Consider the following 22,850-nt stretch of genomic DNA (forward strand, 5'->3'; position numbering starts at 1 on the left):
CCTGCCATGCCAAATTGAAGTTTACAACAGCAGGCAGAATCTCTGAAGCTAATGGCTACTCGCACTGGTTGGTTGTGTTTTGTTTCAAGCATCCTTCTAGGTGTTCCTATCAGAGGAGTCATGCTTTTGATTAGCTGGGTTCCCTGTCCTCAGCTTGTGGTGAATTCAAGCATTACGGCATCTATTAAATATTTGACTACCCCCTCCGAGTTGTACAGTCTCGCTCAGTAACTAGGTCGCCAATCAATATTTGAAGGGAGCTCCGGCAGCATTTGTAACATGATGATTACACACCACTGTTTCTGCCCCTGGGATACTCCCGTTTCAACTTATCCTTTGCACAAGTCTGTTCTGACAAATGTTTGTATTATGTAGAAAACTGTATTTTCCTCCTCCTCCCTCTGTCTGGACAAGCACAAAAAAAGCAGCTCTCAGTCTCTGTGCATCTACTTCATTAGGAAAGCTAAAGTGAAGCCCTGGGACTGAAAAGATGCCGAAGATATCTGGCTTTTTAGGCTGGGTGAATCAGATGCCCCAGTATCTGCAGGATTAGGAATTCAAAACTTTCCCTCTCTCCAGTCAGAAAAAAAATGTGACCTGAACTCCCTCCCTTCATGCAGGACCCAGTGCAGGGAAAGCGGGCAAAAAGCTGGTATGAACTTTGGTCCAAATCTGGCCTCTACTTCTCAGCTGGAGTGACCAAAAACATGCAAATATTAATTGACCTGTTCAAGCAAAGACTGTGCTGAGGGCAGACAGATGCAAGAGCATTATGGCCTAAGGTTCCTTTTATTCAAGGCTCACGTTGCACATTACAAATAGAGTAGACCTCATTAACACCCTCTATGGTAGGTCATTATATATATATTTAATAGAGGTGGGGAAGCACAGACAGGGAGAGAAGTGATTTGGTTGGGGTCATACAGAGAGTCAGTGGCCAAGCTTGAACTAGACCCCAGGTTTCTTGGCGTCCACAACACAATCCTCATCCACCTCTGGAAGAATCTTGATTTTTACAGGACCTGATGTAACACATAAAGGAAATTTTAAATGAAGGGCGAGTGCACTTGTGGACAAGGGGGAAGGTTTCAGGAATCCAGAGATCCCCAGTGTGAATAGCAGCTTCTGGTTCCACATTTTGCAGGCACCTGCCAGCTGCTGCTCAACTGCTTGGACAGGAGAGGACTGGGAAGTGCCTTATGAGATAGAGGCGTGTCCAGCCTGGAGGACTTCGCTCCTCCCTCCTGTAGAGAGGCCCCACAAGTACCTGTATGAGGTAGAGGTGTGTCTGTGAAACCTGATGCCTCGTCACTGGGCTGATGTGGGGGCGGAGGGAGGAGGGACGTATACCATCCTGCACAGGGCAGTTGAAACTCGAGAAGGAAACTGTCCAGGACTGTCCTCCCAGGCAAAAGGAACAATTAGGGAATTTTGCCTCCCCCTCGTCTCCCCCCAGAAGCATCAGTGTAGTCCTGTGCGCTGGGAGGACGTCACTCCAGGACCCGGGAGACCATGAACATGTCAAGGAGAAAAGGGTTCTACAGACAGGAAGTAAACAAAACCGTCTGGGAGCTGCCCAGAAGATACACGTCCATCATCCCCGTGGGATCTGGGGCTTATGGCTCTGTCTGGTGAGTGGGTCTTGTTTTTCCTTGGTCCAAGGGTCCTGGCAAGTGGGAGGGGAACGAATGGGGTGGTCAGAGCTTAAAGCATGGGCTCATGGGAAGAAAACAAGGGAGGTTCCTCCTTGTGCTCCACCGTTGTGAAATACGTCTGCATGTTAGGCGAAGAAGATGACTGTTGTAACTTCTTTCACTTCCAGCTTGAGCAGCTGTTAGTTTGCGTGTTAGGGCATTTACTGCCTAAAGAGCTGGGCCTCCCTGTTACACAATCGGTACGCTTTCTGCCGGGGCTACCCCAGATGACAGGGAATAGAGTCTCGTCCCGTAGGTTTGACTTGACTTGTTCAGCCCCTCTCTTTCCCTTCTCTTAGCGGTGACCAGGATACAAGTGAGGCAGGGCTAATAGTGCCAGAAGGCAAAAGTCTGTTTCCAGCAGTGATACTCTTTCCCCAAAAAGGATTTGGAGACATGCACAGACTGTCTCTCATTCCCCAATGGGAAAGGGTCTCTCCTGATGAAGCAACACAGAAGGGTTAAGTTGGACATTAGGAAAAGTTTCTAACTGTAAGGATAATTAAGCGTTGGGACAGGTGACCTGAGGAGGTGGTGGAATCCCCTTCAGTGGAGGTCTTCAAGATTAGGACAGACATCTATTCAGGATGGTTTAGGGCAGAGGTGGGCAAAATGTGGGCCGGATGCAGCCCGCCAGGCCATACTTTCCAGCCCATGGAGCCCCTAAAAAATTTATCTGCCTCTGGCTGCCTGTCAAGTGGCCCTCAATGGCTTGCCAAAACTCAGTAAGCGGCCCTCCACCTGAAATAATTCCCTGCCCCTGGTCCAGGGACACTTGATCCTGCCTCAGACCAGAGGTTGAAATAAGAAAACTTTTTGAAGTCCCTTCCAGCTCAACATTTCTATGTTAATTCAATATCTAACAAGCTACGTTATTTCATATTAATGCAATCCCTCATCAGTGACACCCTGGAATCTATTGATGATGAGTTCTCAGACTGAATGAATAAGACCACACAAAGAGCACTTCAGTCACTATTAGTCAAACCGGCTGAACAAAGGCAGCCGTGACACATGTGAATGTGTATGGTTGGATTCTGCTCAGTTACGCTGCTGTAAATCTAATACAACTCCACTGATTTCCATGTGGATGTAAACTTTATCCTGTGTCCCATGCCATGAAAGGAAGAGAAGTATTCCCTGTTCTAGGTATTCTGCAGAAATGTTCCTCAGTTGTCAGAACAAGGATTATGAAACACCCTTGCTTCGCATCCCAGGGCCACTGGATATGAGGTTGCGCAATGGTGTTCACTTCTTTATGGCATGTAAAGATACACTGGAAGGGTTGCTTCTGCTCCTCATTTCTTATATTAGAAATTGTATTTCTCTAAGACATGCTAAGGAGACGTTTAGGTAGACAGGAAAGGCCTGGCTTGACATTTTGGATCTTTGTGAAGGTTTTAAAGATAGAGGGGATGGGAGAGGGAAGGAGAGAGGGATACATCTTTTGGAGGGTTCCTTACACATCATAAAGAAATCAAAACACAAATGAAAGAAATATGATTCTGGTCCCTTTTAAAGAAAGGTTCTCAGCGACTGTAGAAATTCCCAGAAAAAGGAGCTAGATACAGGTGAGTAAGTCAAGTGGTATCACTATTACCTGTTCAATGAATGCTATACTATAGGCTCAATGTTGGTGTTCAATTCCTGGGGGAAGCATGAATGGAAATGTAGGGAGTTAGGATTTGCTGTCCTCTGCTGGGAACCACTGGGATGTTTCTTTCTACAGTACTGATGTACAGTGCTCTTGGAACAGCTTCTCTGTGTTCTTCCAGGTGTTTAAAATGGACAAAAAAATGGAGCAATTTATTAGAACTTGGTATTGGGACTCTTGACAAATCAACAGTCATCCCAGCAGCGATAGGTCTCATAGGGATCACTTTTGCTCCCTCCTTCTAATACCTGAAATCCGCAGAACCTTTGTTTGAAAGAACGCAGCAAAGAAAGCTGTCTAACATACCCAACACCAGATGCACCAGAAGCTATAGTTCACACTGGTTATCCGGCTAACTGGTTCCCACCCCATTCATTTCAACTGGATTGAACAATAAATACAACCTGAAGTCAAGTGTGAATGTTATACAGAAAATCCTAAAATTATATCAGAAAGACTTTCCCATGTTGACAGGTTTGTGGACAGAGGGGTTAACTACCTGTTTCACAGGGCAGAAGCTACTGCACAAAGGACAAATTAACTCTAAGAATAAGAAAGTAGCCTTGGGAAATATTTAAATATGTGATCCATTCAGTCCTCCCTTATCCTTCTTACTCCCCCAGAGTAGCAGCTCCACAAAAGACATCTGCTGGAGTCTGACTAGAAGTACTAGGCGAGGCTTACCTTTCATCATCACAAGAGGGTTTTCTCCTGTCATCCCCTCTTCAGTACTGATTCCAGCTCATTTATTTATTTCACCCTGCTTTTTACCTTCACTCCATCTGCAATTGAATCAAAATTCTGCCATCAAATGATGAGCTTGCACCCTCAATGCCTGAATTGGTGCTATCTTAAGAGACATTAATTCCTGAACATGAAACTCGTTCATGTGAAAGAGACAGGTTCCGCTGCATAAATGAGTATCGGATAGTAACAATGTTTTGCCTCACTCCATTAAATGCTAAACTGCAAAGGAATAATTTCTTCGCCAAGAGCACCTTAGAGTGGCTGATTCTTGCTCAGATGTACATACGATTCTGTTCTGCAAGTATTAAGTGTTTGGGAAATGTGCTGAGTTGGTGACTCTCGTGAAAAAGCTCAGCTTCCGTAAAAGCCATGCCGTTTTGACACTAGAGCAGAACCATCTTGTAAGCCGAGCTGACCAAGAACTTTCTGGAGGTGCTGATACTTGTAGTCAAGCCAATTAAATGAATTGTAATGAGATGGAAAAGAACAGAAAGAGTCCAGATAAAACCATGGGGTGCGTCCAGGCAAGCGTGGATGTTTGTTTCCCTGGGGACCTTGTGCCACTGCTGCTTGTCCCCAGGGAATGCCCATGCCACACGTGCTCTGGCATGTGGCAGGTTCCCTCACGTGGGGTTGGGGAGGCTGAGGCCAGCAAACGTGCTGGCCCCAGAGTCTTATTTAGGGTCCTGGGGGCCTCCTGGGGCTGCAGCCATGGCAGGAAGCCTGGCTAGTAGCTGGAATGTGGCTCCGGCCAGTCAGGCTCTGGTTTTGGGCAGCACGGGCTGCCGCCACACACGCTGCCCCGCTTTTTTTCAGTGTGTTTTTTTTTACCCCAAGATCACAAAAAAACCCTTGTGCTTCTGCATGTGTGGTGTGTGGCACCATATACTCAGTGCCGTAGCAACGAAGTTTGGTGCCCAGGACAAAGCCCACAGTGGCAGCCCGCCCTTGCCCTGTGCACAGATCTGGGAGGCACATGCCGCCCCCATGCTTGCCTGGGAGTACATGCAGCGGTGGGAGCCACCCTTCCCCTGTCCCCATGCCCCCCTAATGTGCTGCTTGAGGCTCTGTTCTGCACCCTGCTCAGGCTGGGCAGCGCCTGTTAGCACTCCTTTGCTTTGGCGCCCAGGACGGTCACCCCATTGCACTTGCGCCCCCCCCCCCCGGCACTGCACACACAGCGCCCATCTGGACCCAGCCATATAGGCCGAAGGATTCTGTGGGACACCCTTTCAATTCAATGACAGCAGTTCTATTAGAGACTGACTAGATAAAGTATAGACAACAAATACAAGGTAGCGTGAGTGAAAGTCTAATTTTGTTCCAAAAATGCAAGGCTCACAGACTAAACCATTGAACATATCTGATACAGCATGCATAGGGCGAGGACCGACACTCATGTAACACACCAATCATTCAAAGTTTCACAAGTCTGATTGCACAGGAAACAGACAATGGAGAAATGCAACACATTTTTGCTGACGGTACTTGCAATGTCAGAAAGGACTTCCTTTGGCTTACAAAGCCCAGCTGCATCTTGGATGAAACACAGCAAAAGGTTGATTAAGCTACCCTCTAAGTGTATGGTTCTGCAAATGTATGGGCTTGGGTTGTGACAGGGCCCAAAAATGGAGTTAACCAAACCCCATCACTAGCAGGACAAAGACCCCCAGCATCTTATGCCCAAACAGCTAAGTGTCTAGGGCACTTATCACGAAACCAGAGGGTCTGTAAATATTCTCCTCCCTGCTTTGCTTTACAGAACAGAGTTGTTATATCACTGAATATATGCATGCAAGACAAAGTAGCGCTCTCAAGTCCAAACCAGATAAGTCTGACCTACTTGTGGTTAACAAGCAAGTTAAGGGGTGTAACAGAGGTTTGATGCAACAGATCTTTACATAAAAATTAAGATAAATTTGACAAGCTCCTTTCCAAGGTAAAACAAATGAGAAGTGATACTGACCTAGAAATTCCAGTGCTCCCAATTATCAAACATCAGTAAAACCAGCCAAAGATGTCATCTAACTCTCCAGGTACAGCATTTTTAAAGACAATTTTTGTTCAGTTTCTTCCCAGTTACCGATGCTTTTGCCTCTGCAGCTAGATGATATATTTGGACTGTCTAGCAAAGTCAGCCTGAAGACTTACATCTCAGCTTCCTTTCTATATAAGAAAAATGGACCTACTGCTAACTTCAGTCTCCAACCACTATTTATGTATTTGTCTGATGAGAAAGATTTAGATCCAGATTTACAATAATACTGAGGCACCCAAATGTGCTGATAGGCATTTCGAGGGACTTACACAACACTGGACTGCATTTTTAAAGGTCCTTAATACCTTTGCAGGTACCTCTTCTGTAGTGAAAGCCACCACTGGATGGAGGAGACAGGCACAGAAGGAAGCCACACACACATCCATAAACTCAACATAACCCTGTCTTTTTCCTGATTGCCCCTGCTCTTAAGAAGTGTTGCTATTTGCCTGTTGCCACCAGGGCATCTTCTTTTATCACTCTTGCTTCCCAAAGAAGTCAGAACACATCATGACTGAGAGCCATTTAAAATTAGCAGATGCATCAAGAGCCGGCCCCAGACATTAGCAGCCTGATTGAAAATCCAACTGACTGCTTTGCGAGTCTGCCAAAATCCTGGAAAAATACTGTTTGTCTGAACCATTAGTTATAGAGCAATTACTGCATTTTATACTCCCAGATGATTTCCATAGCATCTGTTGTAGATCCAAATTCTGGGTCTACTACAGATGCAAAGGAAAGAACCAGGGCTGGAACCTGTCCGAGTGAGCAAATGGGAGCGTTGGGGAAATCATCCTTCTCTTCAAGAAATGATGCAAGAATAGGGGCGCTCTGTTCATAGACAGAAACTGGCTTTGGGATGAAATGTGCAGAGTGATAACATTAAGCTTCCCATGGGCTGCTCCATTACCAGCCACAGCAAACAATCTCTATTGATTTACAACCTCCAAGTTTCTTACAAGCTGAGATAAGGAATTCCAAAGCAGCAGGGAGTGTCAACCCAACAGAGAGGTTTGCTCCAGAAAGCCCTTCCCACCTCTCCCCTCAGTTAGCAGCTGGAAGCTGTCAGCCTTAACATACAGGTAACCTTTCCCAGAGGTCAAGTGTGGGCCAGCTTAGCTGAACTGCCTCATGATGCTCAGTAGAGAGACTCCTCTGCAACGTCCTATATCTTGAGAAATCCTGGAAAGAATCCAAACAATTACAGCAATCTCTGAAAGAAGCCCGGTGGCTTTTTCTCTCTGTCCACTTGCTGGTTAAATCTAATGCCCAACTTCTTGGCAATTCTGCCAAAGAACTTCAAAAAGGAGTGCGAGTGTCACCTGAACACACTGGTTCCCAACCCGTGGGTCGCAACCGCAACTGGGATCACAACATCGGCAGCTGGGGCCGCAATAAATGTGCCCCAAGAGTTCTGCGCCCATAGCAGGGTGTGGGGCTGAAGCTGGGCTGGGCCAGATCTGGGCAGGAGCCGCCTCTGCGGCCCAGCGGGTGGGACCCACTGTGGGAGGGAGTGCTGTACCAGCATGGCCACCACAGTGAGGAGTTGTGCCCATCCTGCTGCTGAGCGAGCAGGGGGTGCCTCAGCTTGGCAGCCATGGCAGCGTGGTGCTCCCTCCCTCCCAAGCCAGGTCCTTCCCACTGGCCCGTGGAGCCCCCAGGGGCAAGGCATCAGGGTGGGGAGCTCCAAGCCTGCAGCGGGCAGCCTGCATCCCACTCCCACCATGGGCTCTGCTCTGACAGTGCTGCCCGTGAAAGAAGGGACGGAGGGATGGGGGGCTGTGGGGAAGCTGGGCTCTGCACTTAGCTTCAGCTGCAGCAGCTGCCACCTCCCATGGGTGATAGTTGGGGCTCAGGCGCTGCTGGGGGGCTGTGACTTGGGGGTTCGTCATCTTCAAAGCTTGGGACCAAACCTGGAACTCCAGTGTTCTAATCCTGGTTGTGATAACACCTCTCTTTCTATCCCTTGCTGCTTCCATGGCTATGTCTTTAAACCAGAGACAATTCCTTTCTGATAGGTATGCTGAGATTTAGTGCTTTGAACAGGAAAAGGACTTGAGTGCTAAATACTATTCACTCCCTTCAAAAGTGCATTTCTCTCCAGTTCTAAACACCTAAAACATAAACTTTTCCTGTTCAGAACACTTTACAAACATAAATTCATAGATTAAGGTCAGATGCTACCATACAGTAACAGCTGCGTCAAGTCTGTAACTTTGGTTTGTATTAGAGAACACCACTTAGAAAAGTGGCCTGGTCCCACTTAAAGTGAAGGAATACCCACCACATCCCAGATAAGTTCTTCCATTTATAGTTACTCTTATCCTACCTTAAGTTAGCCACATTAATGTTAAGTTAGGTAGAAGGCAGGGCAGGGCGGCACCTTAGGGACTAACTGGTTCAGAGAGATGCGAGCTTTCATAGATGACCTACCTTATGCATCTCTGAACCAGTTAGTCTTTAAGTTGACACCTTGCTCTGCCTTCATCCAGCCTTAAGGTAGGCAGGTGTTATCAGTGTCTCTATGTTAAAAATTAGAAAGTTAAGGCCTGTTTCTGCTAGCAATGCTGCGGAAAGAACTGAAGTACAGTGCTAGCATATGCAGGCCCAGCTGCACATTTGTGTACATAGTGGAAAGAGGGAGGGAAGGGAAAACACCCCTCCTCCTTATCAGCTCCAGCTTCCAAAATCCATGCTTCCTGTTAGGTGACTTGAGATTGCACAGTATATTGGACCCTGTGAGTTAGAACCATTTCTGTGTTTGCCACAGTTCAGCCATAGATAAGAAAACAGGCGAGAAAGTGGCCATCAAGAAGCTGAGCCGCCCATTCCAGTCTCAGATCTTTGCCAAGAGAGCATACAGAGAGCTCATGCTGCTGAAACATATGCAACACGAGAATGTGAGTACCCGCTGCTCTGAATTTACCCAGAAAGGGGACCTCAAGGAGCAGCTCCCCAGGTTCTCAACATTTGAATCATTGCTTTGCCCAAAGATGAAGAGTGACCCCAAGAAGAAAAACCCCCATAGTGTTCCAAAAGGTGGAGCAAGGTGAGGTTTTCCTGCTAATGGGCATCAAGCTCACCTGTGAGAGCATCCTCTTTTGAATCTGGAGCACCATGCATTTGCTGTGGTTGTTCAGTCTAGAGTTCTTGCCACCCAAGCACTGCTTCTGCAATGGGGTTGGACTTACGATGGGCTCCTTAAGATGCATGTAAGAAGGGAATCAACCCTAAGACTTATTAAAGGATTTCTAAATTCCTCACTTGGAATCCTGAACTGTCACTGACATGCGACTCTTGAACTGAGGTCTGATACAGAGGATGCCTGTCCTCCTATATGTGTGTTTTCAAGGCTTACATGTTGACCTCACTTGTCCTGCAGGTCATTGGATTGCTTGATGTCTTCACCTCAGCCACCTCTTTCAGTGGATTCCAAGACTTGTAAGTTTGTGGCTTTTTTCCAAGTGTTTTGAATTCCTTATGTTCAGTCATTGTCCAGGACAACTGCAGACATACACTTGAAGGAAGAATAGTGTGCCACCCTGAAACACAATGACATGAACTGATTAAAAAGAGGCCTATCTGAAGCCCAAAATTCCTAAAGAAGTCTATACAAGGAAGGTCAAAAGCACAGATCAAATCTAGTTACTAAAATCGCTAAGGGAAACCTAAGCAGCTCATGCACGTCATATTGTGTGCACATGTATCGTGCATGTAATTTCTTGTAATTGAAATAGCAAGATATAATGGTGATGGGCACATAATGTTCCCAAGAAAGAATTACATGCGTTAGAACAGTGATTTTGTGATGCTGGTGTATTAAAAGTCACAATAAAGGAAGAACGTTATGGATGAGAACGTAGGCTATTAGAACGGAAAGAGTCAGATTCTAATCTACCTGTTGGTAGAGTCAGCGTGATCCTGGTCCACCCTGCTCAAGTCCTTGAAAAAATGTTAATGTTAATACTTCTTCATCCGAGCCTTAAGATTAAGCTGCAAAAAGCAGCAAGCAGAAGGAATATGGTATGGTGTGGGGATAAATTTGGAAGCCAGGACAGCAGTTTTGAAAGACCCCCTTTAAAATCATTAAGAAGCTCCAGACAGTAGGTAGTGCAGAACTGTCTGGATGTGCACGTCGCTGAGATCTCAGTCAACTGAATCAGGACCTTAAAAGTCTGGCATTGCTTTCATTTGAACTTCACACCCGATGAAAACTAGAGTACAGTGAACAGAGATGATATTCCAAGCTCAGGAGTGTGCTAAAAGTAAATTGTTGGAACAGGTAACAACTCCAAGATCCTCAATAGTTGTCTTAGTAACACAGTTACACACATGCAGCAACTGGTCTTACCTTCATAGCGAGAACAAGGCTAGCATGGCTTCCTATGTTTTTCTCCTAGACTGAGGGACTTGTCTTACTGCCTTTTAGCTACCTGGTGATGCCATACATGCAGACAGACTTACAAAAGATCATGGGACATGAGTTCAGCGATGAAAAGATCCAGTACCTGGTCTATCAAATGCTGAAAGGGTTGAAGGTAGGTGGGTATGGAAAAGCTAAAAGTAAGGATTGGGGTCTAACAGATTTACCCACTGAATCACCACCTCTTTTAAGAAAAGTCCATACTCTGTATCACCCTTGAGTGGACCATTAGATTGTTGACAGAATACCTTATGGCCCATCATCCTTACAAAAGCAGTACCTCTAAGTTTACCCACTGAAAAAACCACTTTTCTTACTAAACTAATCTGGATCTAGCACCCAGCAATAAAACAGCTTTAGTCTTTACATGGTCCTGGTCATGCCATTTCTTTCTATGAAGGCAATTGATTTGCTTTGTTCAGTTGGCTGAAATGCGAGGGGCTTAGCAAAACTCAGCAGGGTGGCAAGAGGCTTTTTAGCAAATGCAGCTTCTGTTGACTCCCTCCTTTACTCGCCTTTTGGAGAAGAGAGCTGCAATCATTCTCAGTTACTCTATGCCAACTGAGACTGACAGGTCCTGGGAGCCTCCGGGAGCAGCAGCCATGGTGCTCCTGCAGCAGAGAGCCTGGCCAGCAGCCAGAGCTTGGCTCCAGCTGACCAGGCTCCGGTTTTGGGCAGCGTGTGCTGCTGCCACATGTGCCACCCTGGTTTTTCCCAGGGTCAGAAACACCCCCTGCACTGCAAAGTAGCAGCATGGGGAATGCCAACATGCGTGGCATGTGGCACTGCAGATGGGTCTGTGGTGCCACATACCACACATCTGAGCTTGTCTGAACCCTTTAGGCTTATTTTGGGAATTATGTATGTGTTTGTACACATAATATTGCGTGGAACCTCACAGCGTCCTTAAAAGGATCTCGTGGCAATCCGGGGTGCTACAGTACCCTGGTTGGAAATCACTTTTTTAACCACTGAACTGTTGAGATATTAAATGAATACATCCCACTATAGGACTTTCATCTGAAGCTCTAACAGCACTTTAGAAGCATTAGTGAATTAACTACATAACAACTTTCTCCAGGTCATTATTATCTCCAGTTTAGAGTTGGGAAAAATCTATGTAGAAATTAAGCGGTTTCCCAAAAGCCATGTAGCACATCTGTGAAGAGCCTGGTTAGAAGCTGTATTTTGGGTCCCAATCATGTGTGCTGGGTGCTCGAGTCCACCTCCTAAATAATCCAGACGAACCAAAGACTTCCACGTGCTCACACTCCTGCTCATTCAGGACTCCACCTAGCCAATTGAGAAGTTTGAGGCTGAATGTCTATAACCGATTTAAACACCTTTCACTCCAGACCAGATATGCCTCTTCTTCAGGGCAGTATCATAATTACACCTATTATGAGGAATTTAATACATGAAATAGGTTTTAGCTACCATTTTAGCTTGCCATTTATCTTTTAGCAGCGGTTGTTTCTCCTCCACAGCTGTGACCTGTACTGTAGAGTCACAGGATTGAGGGCACGGGTCTTGGAGAGGGAGAATTCAAGTTGTTTTTGTCTCAGCAGGCAGACTCCTGCTTGTAACATGTGTTTCTCCTTTGGGGAAAGGAAAGATTTATTGGCTGGTGATCACACTGTGGCTTCCCTTTTTATTGCAGTATATTCATTCTGCTGGAATCATTCACAGGGTAAGTCCCTGTGCTTCATTACTCTAATTTTATTTCCGTTCAGACAGAACCACAACTCAGCCATAAAGTTAACAGCTTCTGCTGGGTCCCTGAACATTGTCTTTGCTTCCCTAAGTACTCCCTAGACTAAAACCCCCTTCTCTTTGGCTGTCTCATTTTATTCCCTCCTGCCTTACATACGCCTGGCTTTGCTCTAATAGCTCAGCAATAGTTCGATAAAATGTTACATTTTGTGACACTCCTTAAATGAAAGAGCTCCAGGAAAGAAAGGTCCTTGTAATTTATATGGGTGCTGAACTTATCACATCAGTATCTTGGGTACTGAGTTGCAATCTGACTATTCTGATTTTGTCTGTCTCAGGACCTAAAGCCAGGCAATCTGGCTGTGAATGAAGACTGTGAACTAAAGGTAAGAATAAAGGTGCCACTTTCCAGCCTGTGAGAAATGTAGCATATCGGATAACTGGGGAAGTGCTCCAAGTGCTTGAATCCTGGCATTAATGTGTCTTTGGGGCTCCTATTATATTCTGAGGCCCGATTCAGTGCATTTAAGCACATGGCAGTTGAAGTCAGTGCTTAATATACTTGGCGCTCAATGAACTCCTGTGGTTAAAGTTACACATAAACACGTGTACCATTTTGAATCAGGGCCTGGCCTTGGAGTGAACAGCCTGCCATGGTGCAGTTACTACAGGTTTCCCTTGCCAACCACAGTTCTGAGTACCCATGCTTCAGAGAAGGGGGGTACAGTCTGAAAATACCCTCCATGGCCCCCCTGGCCCTGCTCATGCCTTGCACTCCCCCTACAGCCTTGCTGGTGCCCCTCACCACCCACCCCCAGCCCCTGCTCCCCCAGCCCCGCCGGTTTTGCCAACCACAGTAACTTTCAGGAACCTAACCCCTGTGGTTGGCCAGGGAAACTTGTACTATGCTGAAGTTCAGTGACTTGCTAAATGCATTCAGTGCCTTACAGTTACTTACATACCAGGAAAATAACCTGTAGATGGAACTAGGGTCAGCCACAGTTCTTCCTCAGCTTCCATCAACCAGAGCTGAAACAGACTGGTTACAATTGTGGACAAAGGCATTTTCAACACCTGCTACAAAGGACTTGTTAGAGCCCTGGTGGATTGAAAGTCCGGCATGCTTTGTGTAATGAGTGTTAAAGTGACTTGGCCCCATCTACTCCAAGGGTCAAGTCAGGTCAAACCGTGCTCAGCTCCATTTGGAGGAAGAGGCCACCTGTTGTCAACAAGCTAGAGATGCTGTCACTGGCCCCCAAGATGCTTGAGCATGCAGGGAATGGGGGAGTGAAAGGCAGTGGTTCAAGAAAGGCGGTGATCTTGCAGGCCTTACAACACTGCATACTCCCTTGAGGCTACATCTAGTTTTACAGCCTACTTGTAATTCCCAGTACAATTAAGACAATCCTGTTATCTCGCTGAACTATACCCTACGTGTCTCCAAGGCAGTTACAGTTTCATTACTATCTGATTGGATCCACTTTCTTTACCCATGGAAATAGATTCACACACACCTGCAGGATTTTTCTTTCCCTTTTCCCCACTCCCCCTGTCTTGCTCCTTTGCTGAGCTGTAGATCTTGGACTTTGGCTTGGCAAGACATGCAGATTCTGAAATGACGGGATATGTGGTGACACGATGGTACAGAGCGCCAGAAGTCATTCTGAACTGGATGCATTACAATCAGACTGGTGAGTTAAACCATTTCAGCTGCGGCTGTCTGGGAATCAGCACTGGGGCCCTGCTTGAGGGCTGGGAGCAATCTCACACAATCCTCCATCTCCTGATTGTTTTTAATTCCTCCTCATCAATGTATCTTCCACAGAAGTTATGAAGCTCCCCGCTAGGAGACAGTCTCAGCTGGACTGTTGCCCAAAGCTTTTGCCTTTGGTACAGCTGAATTCAAAGGTAGCCCAAAAGGAACAGGTGGCCACGTCCAGACGAACGGGGACGTGAGGTCTGCGGCACTGAAGACAGGTCTGCAGCACCACACACCGCACATGCAGGCATTCCCTGCACTGTTCCCTTGCAGCGTGGGGGAGTAGGGGGTTGACCCCAGGAGGTCCTGGAGTCAAAAAAACCCACCCCCCCAAAACAAAGCAGGGTGGCACATATGGTGGCAGTGTGTGCAGATCCAAAACTGGAGCCTGGCCAGCTTGAGTCACGCTTCAGCTGCTGGCCAGGCTCCCAGCTGCAGAAGTGCCATGGCTGCAGCTCCCCGAGGCCCCCACGACCCTAGGTCAGGTTGCTGGCCCCAGCTTCCCCTACCCCACCCTGGGTAACCTGCTGCACGCCAGAGCACATGTGGCACAGGTGTTCCCCAGGGACAAGTAGCAGCGGCATAAGGTGTGCAGCTGCTACTTATTCCCAGAGAAACAAGTGCTCATGCTTGTCTGGACGTGGCCTGTGAGGGCCAAGGGTAGGGATGAAACCAAGGAAGGTCCATCAGAGCTTGACAGCCTATTTGGCTAGCATGGATAAGGCACACCAGTTTCGTAGCCAAAGGCAGACAAAGGGGTGATGTGGCTGGCATCACATCCAGCTACCTTTGGCTCTCACCCATTTATAGCTGGGTTAAAAAGATGGCAGCCTTCGACGTAAGTCTAGCTTGAACTCACCCCACCAAACCTGTAGCAAAACACCTTCCATCACTCAGATACCATGTTCCTCTTAGCAACTCAGACTAATGGCTAAATAATTCAGCAAGGGTTGCAGTCCTCAGAAGCAAAACACCTCAGTTGCAACTATTTCTTCCCTAACCCCACTTCATTCTTTCTCACATTCCTCTCCGCCTTTCCCTGAATAGTGGACATCTGGTCTGTCGGTTGTATCATGGCAGAAATGCTGACTGGGAAAACACTGTTTAAAGGAAAAGATTGTATCCTTTCAAAGTGCTGCAGATGAATTGGAAATCTGGGGAACAACCAATAGAGATGCTCTGGCTACATGCAAATGTGCTGTTCCAAGTATGCAAGGGTGGAGGTACTAGGGGAAAGAAGTGCAGATGTGGCTTACTGAAAGATAAATCCTGTCCTGTGTCCTATGGCAGGCATAATGTCCCTGAACACAGTAGGCTCAGTGGGTTCTCTTATGTGGGGAGAAACTAAGCAAGATAGGAGGGGGAAAATCAAATGGCACAACACAGCTCTGTGGGGACTGCTGGCACCCAAAGATGGAGGGGTTGGCGCAAGCTTCGTGAACCCAAATGCTCCATGCCAAAATCTTGCGAGAAATTGCCACTGATTTGGGGGTACTGCAGCCCTGACTCTGTGTTAGTTGAAACAGAGCCAGTGGGAACTAAATTCAGGCCAGGTCTGTGTACAACGTTTTATCAGCTATGTTGCCATCAAAACAGTGGGAAAGAAACAATGTACCAGGCACCCCTAACTGCTGGAAAATCCCCCATCTAGATGCAACTTGTACCAGTCAGAGTCCTTTTGCTGATACAGCTTAAGTCAACTGTGGATGTGTATATCAGAATATAACTCCTTTTGCCAGTATAAGTCGTGCCTTAACTAGCGGGCTATACCAGTGCAGCTATAGCTGCAAATTTTTGTAATGTAGACTAGCCCTCAGCCTCCTTAATCCTCACTGACTTTCCCAGCCTGTGCACTTGGGCTGCTAACTGGCTCCAGGATTTGCTCCAAAGTGTTCAACCTTTAACTCAGACTCCCAGATCTAGATCAGCTGACTCAGATCCTGAAAGTAACAGGGCACCCAGGAGAGGAATTTGTGGAGAAACTGGAGGACAAAGCGGTAAGAAAAAACTCACCAGGACCAATGCTTTATTTCTGAAGGCATTGCTGGGGAAGCTATGGAAAGATAAGTTGGTACCACAATGTCTTCGCAATGTGCATGGGTGCAGTTAGTAACAGAATCCTTTCTACTCATGCAGCAACATTTCCCATTCTCCTGAGATGCGGGAAGAGTTCCCCGTTTGCCAGGAGGTGCTCCTGGAGGGGACAGGTGTGGAGCACGGACTGAAAGTCAGGACTCCATGGTTCTGCACCTGATGTTGATTCTTGGTGTGACTTGGGCAAATCATTTCTTGATTTCACTTGTTGCCACCTCAGCTCAGTCATCTTCCAGCCGAGGTTATTTCTGTTTCCTGGGGTAGTTGTGGGGCTCACCAGTGTGTGAGAGCAGCACTTCACGAGAAACAGGCTAAGGAAGTGTGGAGCCTGAGATACTGCTCCCTTAGACACAAACTTTTCTAGTGTACCCTTGCAATTGTCCAATTCAGAAAGACTGCAGACTGTTTTTTCCACCTCTCTTTCAGGCAAAAAGTTATATCCAGTCCCTCCCTAAGATTCCTAAAATGGATTTGTCTCGGCTTTTCCCAAAAGTCAATCCTCTGGGTAAGTCATCTTCATGCCACTTTCTCTCATGCCACCTTCACTCCATGATAACTAAAGCAGGCTGTTTCTCCTGAGGGCTGGCTGTGACTTCTGCTTCCCCCTCCCCTTCCTAAAGCTCCCTGATACCTGACTGCTCTGCTGCCCCTATCTCTTACAGGGAACCAGTGGTGCCTCTCCCAGTCACTAGCTTTCATCACGGGGCTGAAGGTACTTAGTCATTAAGTGGGAAAAATGATTCTTTAGTGGCATTGAAATAGCATTTTTTCGGCCTTTTGTATTTGGTTTTTGCTTAAAATAACATGCCCCATAACTTTGGGCACTTTTTAAAAAGCAAACATTTCCCAGAATTTTTGTCATGAGTGTAAAGACAGTGTTAACAGCAAATGTTTCTAGGATCTGTAGGTCTTGGGAGGCAGAGTGAGGGTTTGTGCTAAGCACAGAACACGAGTCATTTTGCAGAATCCTGTGATGTCTTGTCTGAGCTCACTTTTTCCTGCAGTCTAAAGAACGTGGTTTTATAATAGATTCATAGATGCTAGGGTTGGAAGGGACCTCAACAGATCATCAAGTCCGACCCCCTCCCTGGGCAGTTAGGAGTGCTGGGGTCAGATGACCCCAGGCAGATGCCTATCCAGCCTTCTCCTGAAGACCCCCAAGGTATGGGAGAGCACTACTTTCCTTGGAAGCCCGTTCCAAATTTCGGCCACCCTTACCGTGAAGAAGTTCTTTAATAAGAAACAATTCAAATGAAGCTTCTGGGCTTACACAGGATAGATGCAAGCATGCGAATGAAAAACAATCTTGGACAAGTCTAGTCAACTCCTCTCCTAAATTCAGATATTAATAGGTTTGCTAAACTGAAGGTCACTTGTCTGTAGGGGTTGTTCTGGGCAGCAGTGGTGGTGGTGATAGTGGGAAGGGTACAGCACCATACTTACTGTGTTTTACATGGAGTAGATTGCTCCTCCCTTCAGAACTGATATACAGCTCTCAGCATCCAATGCTCGCTCTCGTGCCCAAGCAGCATGGCTTCTTGCCTGGTGGAGTATTACATAATAGCCCCTTCAGGTTGCAGATCACACCTTCATCTGGAATGAGGACAATCACTCATCATACTGCAGATCTCTGGGCTCCATTTGGCCTGTGGAACGAATGTAGCCACTTCTGACTTGAGTTGCCTATAGCCAAACTAGTGCTTTCACATTAGTACCATTTAAGTCAAACAAATAAATAAGCAAGCTCACTTTCTACTGTTTTCCCTTCGAGTTAAGATCCAAAGCCACAAGGCGCTCTGAGAAGAACCAAAGAGAATTACATTTTCTGATGCAGTCGGGTTTATTACCCAGGGAAAATATACAAGTGAGCTCTTAGCCATGTGTCAAATATCTCTCATCCTGATATGTACCTGGTTACTATATTTTCATGGTGTACATTTTGAAAATGAAGCTTCTCCCCCAATGAGCTGTTTATCCTTGCAGGTCATAGATGAGGAAAGAAAAGCCTTTCCCAAACTGAAAATACAATTTAAAAAAAGGTATCAAGCAGTTAAACCCAAAAGGAAACCAGTCTGACAGACGAGTTAATTTCTGAGCTTCCTGCCTTCCTGTTTGCCAACCAAAGTATAGATTACTTTACAGATTACTTGGGCTGATAATACTTTGAGTTGAGGGGGTCAGAAGCAAACTATTAAGACTGAAAGAAAGTTTATCTTGAAATTACTGTTTGTTAGTTATGTTCTTGAAGTGCACTTAGCTTCAACAGCACCATTAGTTTGGTGGCAGTGTCACACCCTAGTCAGATCTTCAGCCTGAGGAATCAACCATCCACTACTGACTCCTTGAATTTACCACTTCTACATGGATGGGAACACTTATTTTATGAAAGTGCTACCCATTTGACTTTTGGCTGCTATTTCAGGGTTTACATTCCAGACATCCTAACCTCTATTCATCTAGCAATGTGCCTCTCTTTTTTCAGCAGTGGACTTGCTTGACAAGATGTTACAGTTGGATGTGGAAAAGCGTCTTACAGCCACAGAGGCTCTGGCCCACTCATATTTTGACCAGTTTAGAGACACAGAGGAGGAGACAGAGGCACAGCAGTCCTATGATGACACTCTAGAGCATGAGAAGCTTTCAATAGATGAGTGGAGAAGTACGTAAGCAATTTAACTTCTTTGGGTTGCCATCACTCCGTCCATGCCTTAACTTCTCAGCCCCACAACACCAGCTGCCTACATACTTAATATGCCAGGTGTCATTCCCATCTTCTTCTTGTCCCCTGCACACATGCTGACAATGCAGTCAGTGCCACTCCCTGTCCTTTGCTTTGGCTTCTGCACCTGTAGAAAACGCTGTTTGCCTGCATCTTTCCAAACAACCTTTTTTGTCTCTTCTCTTCATTTCAGTGTCCACATGCTGAAACCTTATATCTGGTCTCTGGTCCTCAGCACAACACTGCTTTATCCTTAAGGTCACATTCTTTTTAGCATCCTCTAAAATCAAGTAACACACTACTCATATCGATTATTATTCTGCTTGTTTTGAAGGGCATATTTACAGTGAGATTCTCTCCTTCAGTCCAATTGCCCGGAAGGACTCCAAGAGGCGGAGTGGTATGTCATTGTCATGACTGCAGTCACTGGGACACCTGCAGTTGGGGCTAACCTTCCCATGCTGGATCATAAAGAGGATGTCTATTGGGATTTGGACCACATCCCATCCAAGTCAAGAAATACCTGGCCACCTGGATCTTTTGTGTGTCCCGAGCACAAAGATATTGGCTGTGTGTTGGACTTTGTTCCTACTGAAGGGAACTGCACCTGAAACATCGAACAGTACCAAAGATGAATGGCTTATTTTAAAATACCTACACAGGAGAATTTTGCCTGGTGCTTTTTGGTTTTCGTGCTCATTCACATTTTTTTCCATTGACTCTCCAGTTGATTTCAAGTGTTCTGATATTTCAGTGGTTCCTTGTCACTGTTCCCTCCATTTGCCGCCCACTTCTTCTTCAGCACCCCTAGAAAAGGAGTTTGGACCCTTGTAGATAAACACTGGAAATCAGGCAGGAGGGGCCTGGAAAACAGCCAGCGGTCCACTGGTTAGAGAAGAACACAGGAAATCAGGATTCCTGGTCTCTATTGAAAGCTCTGCCAGTGACTTGCCAGGGGAACTTAGGCAAGAAGCGGTCCCTAATTCTGAGTCCCTTGGTTACTGGGTTTCCTAATTTAGATAGCTAGACCTAAATGCAAGCACCTAACTCAAAGTAGCCTGATTTGCAAAAATGTTCTGCAATCAACTTCAACTTAAGAGTATTAGATCACTGCCAAGAATAATTACTGTATCTCCATCAAATGATGGTCTTATTCTATAATAAACTACATTGATTAGTAACCAATATAAAAGTATGTTTTGGTTTTTGAAGTAATGCCTTATACAGATATAGTGACAAAAATCGGCGTGTTAAAATGAATGTTTAACAAGTTAAAATGCAGTTGGCAGCTGGCAACATAGAGATACCATCTTAGCTATGTCAAATGTTATAACGTAGCAAGAAAAATTGCAGACAAGAGAACAGTGTCCTTTGGTAAATGTTTTAGTGCAGTACTAGTTATCAGTATAGAATATCAGAATGAAACTGAATCATTTTGGGGTGGGGGAGACCAAAAGGCAACAGAACCAGGAATGATGAAATTCTGCTAAATAGGTCAGAAACTTATGCAATTTAGCTTTGGGCATGTCTGACTCTCCCTGCTAACTTCTAGTGCAAGGAGGTTGCTGAGATGATGTAGTCCTCCAGCCTAGTCGCAGGAGTCCACCCCTTCTGGAAATCAAACAAAGGTAAAAATAAAACCAAAACAACCTAATATTCAACCCAGATTTTTGTTGGCCCAGTTCCTCCTCCCAGGTTTTCTCCTACATGACCATCTTTAGCTTTTTTCTTGGGCTCAGCTTCTAACCCTCATAGGCTCCAATCAGCCCCTTGTTCCTCATGCTGACATGGACAACTATACCTCCTAACAAACTAGCAGTGCAGAGGGAAGGCACATCCATTTCTTCAGGCTCCCAACACGGGAACCTTAAACAGATTACTGTGTTTCCCCTATGAGGTAAACTATTCCATCCATCCTTTCCAGATCCTCTTCCTATGTGCTCAGCCTCCTCACTGTTTCCTCTCAGGTGGTCTTTTTAATTCGGTAATCCCTTCTTAGAGTCTTTCCACTGACTGACTACAGCCTGACCTTGTCTCCAAGCCAAACCCTTGTACTTTCATTCCCTGTACCTGGACACATGGGTCAGAACAGGCACAGGTGAGGCTGAGCCACAACTCTCTTAATGGCCAGGTCTTCACATAGTCCTAAGGGAGGTTTAACCTGAATACAGTAGTAAGAAATACAGGGCACATCTACACATGCAATTCATGGGAAGTGAGAAACTCCAGTGTTTACTGCACCAGTTTAGGCATGCCTTTGAATGTGTGCCCAAGACTGCAGCACGCTGAGCTGGGTCAGAGCAGCTCCAGCTGGCAGGGGACCCTGAGGATCAGCTTGCCAGTCCAGGGCTGATCTGCCCAGCTCAGTGTGCTGCAGAGGGGTTGGCTGGGGCACGAGAGTGCTTCAGTGCTGGATTAGTTGGCAGGCATCCCTGTGCCCTTGAGCCCCAGCCTGCTGGGTCAGCATCTACACGTGTGCTGCTGCACACTAAAAAACTCTGTATTTGCAAGTATTATCCTGCTGCAGTTTATTAGTTTCCTGTGGCCTAATAGGGCTGAATATGCAGACACTGAGATGTTTCCTGTGGAGCTAATTAGCCAGCTCAGCAGTAAACGTCATGTGTAGATGCATCCCTTGAGAACCAAATTTGTGAGACCAAGGACAGGTTCCCACATAAAAAAGAGGAAGCTCCATCACTTGGGGACAAAATACTAGAAAATATATCAGAGGAACAACCAGCACAGCAAGGAAATGAACTAAATAAGCCTTCTCTGTTCTCTATGATCACTGGCCATCTTGTATAGATGTTTTAGCTTGAATGAACTTTTCAGCAAGAATTTTTAAAAAACAACAATTAAGAAGAACATAAAAACTGGTATATCCCACATGAAAAAGATGATAGTACGAAGATTTTTCTCCCTTGAATCAGTTACAACTATTTTATATTCCCTTCATGTAGGATTTGGCATTTCTCATTTGTATAAATACATTCAAATAAATTCAGTTTGCCAACCACTTCTTGGCAGTCACAATATATATTGCCCACTGTATGAATTACAGTGCTTAAATGGGGTAAGAAAATGCCAGGTTCTTTCAACAGCTCAGGTAGAGAAAAATGTGTTGAGACACAGAATTCCAAGAGCTGTCATGAAACAGATATAAAACAGATGCTTTGCGGGTCTCTTGTTTGCAATTTTGGTTTCAGTCCTCATTTGGGAGTGTGCAGGACACAGATGGGCAAGACAGGGATTCACACACGCTAGGACATGGTGCTTATCCACACAGCCTGCAGGGTTCTGGTACTCTGGGCAAGTCTACGCGAGATGTTTACTGCGCAGGTGACTTATTAACTGTGCAGTAAACATCTCAGCGTCTACATGTGTGCCCCTATTAGGGTGCAGAAAACTAATACACTGTGCAACAGGTTAGTACTTGTAAATACAAGTACTACCCTGCTGCAGAGGGTTTTTTTTATGTGCAGCAGTGGATGTGTAGATGCTGATCTGGCTGGCTGGGGCACGAGGGTGCTTCAGTGCAGGGGCTGCCTGCCAGCTAGTCCCATGCTAAAGCACCCTCATACTCCACCCAGCCCCTCTGCAGCACACTGCACCCCTTTAGAGCAGCCCTGGGCTGGCAGGCTGACTCCTGAGGCCCCCTGCCAGCTGGGGTTTCTCCAACCCAGCTCAATGTGCTTCAGTCTGGGCACATGTATAAACAGAATGCATGGGAGCTTCCTGGGAGCAATAAACTGTGGAGCAATATGCGCCGCAGTTTATTCCTGTGCATTAACGGCACATGTAGACATGCCCTATGGCCCATAATTTTCTTTGTGGTGGACCTGGAGATGCTTACGTTGGTATAAACAATAAAAGCTTGGCTCTTTCTGTTCCTGAATGGCAGAGACTAGAAAATTCTAGGTCTGTGTGAAACAATGCTCGGTTCAGGCCACCTGTCTGGATTTGGGCAATTTTGTAGGACTCTCAGATACCATGGTAATAAGAGGAACAC

General features: G+C 46.1%; 1 protein-coding gene across 2 annotated transcripts; it reads left to right on the forward strand.

Moving 5' to 3' along the window:
- Positions 1–1,335: 1,335 nt before the first annotated feature.
- On the forward strand, positions 1,336–20,021 carry MAPK13 (mitogen-activated protein kinase 13). Of its 2 annotated transcripts, none has more exons than XM_090025911.1 (12): positions 1,336–1,631; positions 8,904–9,033; positions 9,516–9,574; positions 10,563–10,671; positions 12,217–12,246; positions 12,608–12,655; positions 13,846–13,960; positions 15,076–15,147; positions 15,946–16,025; positions 16,549–16,627; positions 18,605–18,781; positions 19,176–20,021. In XM_090025911.1, the coding sequence occupies exons 1-12, from the start codon at positions 1,513–1,515 to the stop codon at positions 19,256–19,258; spliced, it is 1,101 nt and encodes a 366-aa protein (XP_089882037.1). In that variant the 5' UTR covers positions 1,336–1,512; the 3' UTR covers positions 19,259–20,021. The 2 variants fall into 2 exon arrangements, with proteins under 2 accessions (XP_089882037.1, XP_089882038.1); XM_090025912.1 differs by having other exon boundaries at positions 18,608–18,781.
- The last annotated feature ends 2,829 nt before the right edge of the window (positions 20,022–22,850 follow it).

The sequence above is a fragment of the Crocodylus siamensis genome, chromosome 13 (assembly GCF_052110815.1).
Source record: "Crocodylus siamensis isolate JL-2025a chromosome 13, ASM5211081v1, whole genome shotgun sequence".
In the NCBI taxonomy this organism is placed as follows: domain Eukaryota; kingdom Metazoa; phylum Chordata; order Crocodylia; family Crocodylidae; genus Crocodylus; species Crocodylus siamensis.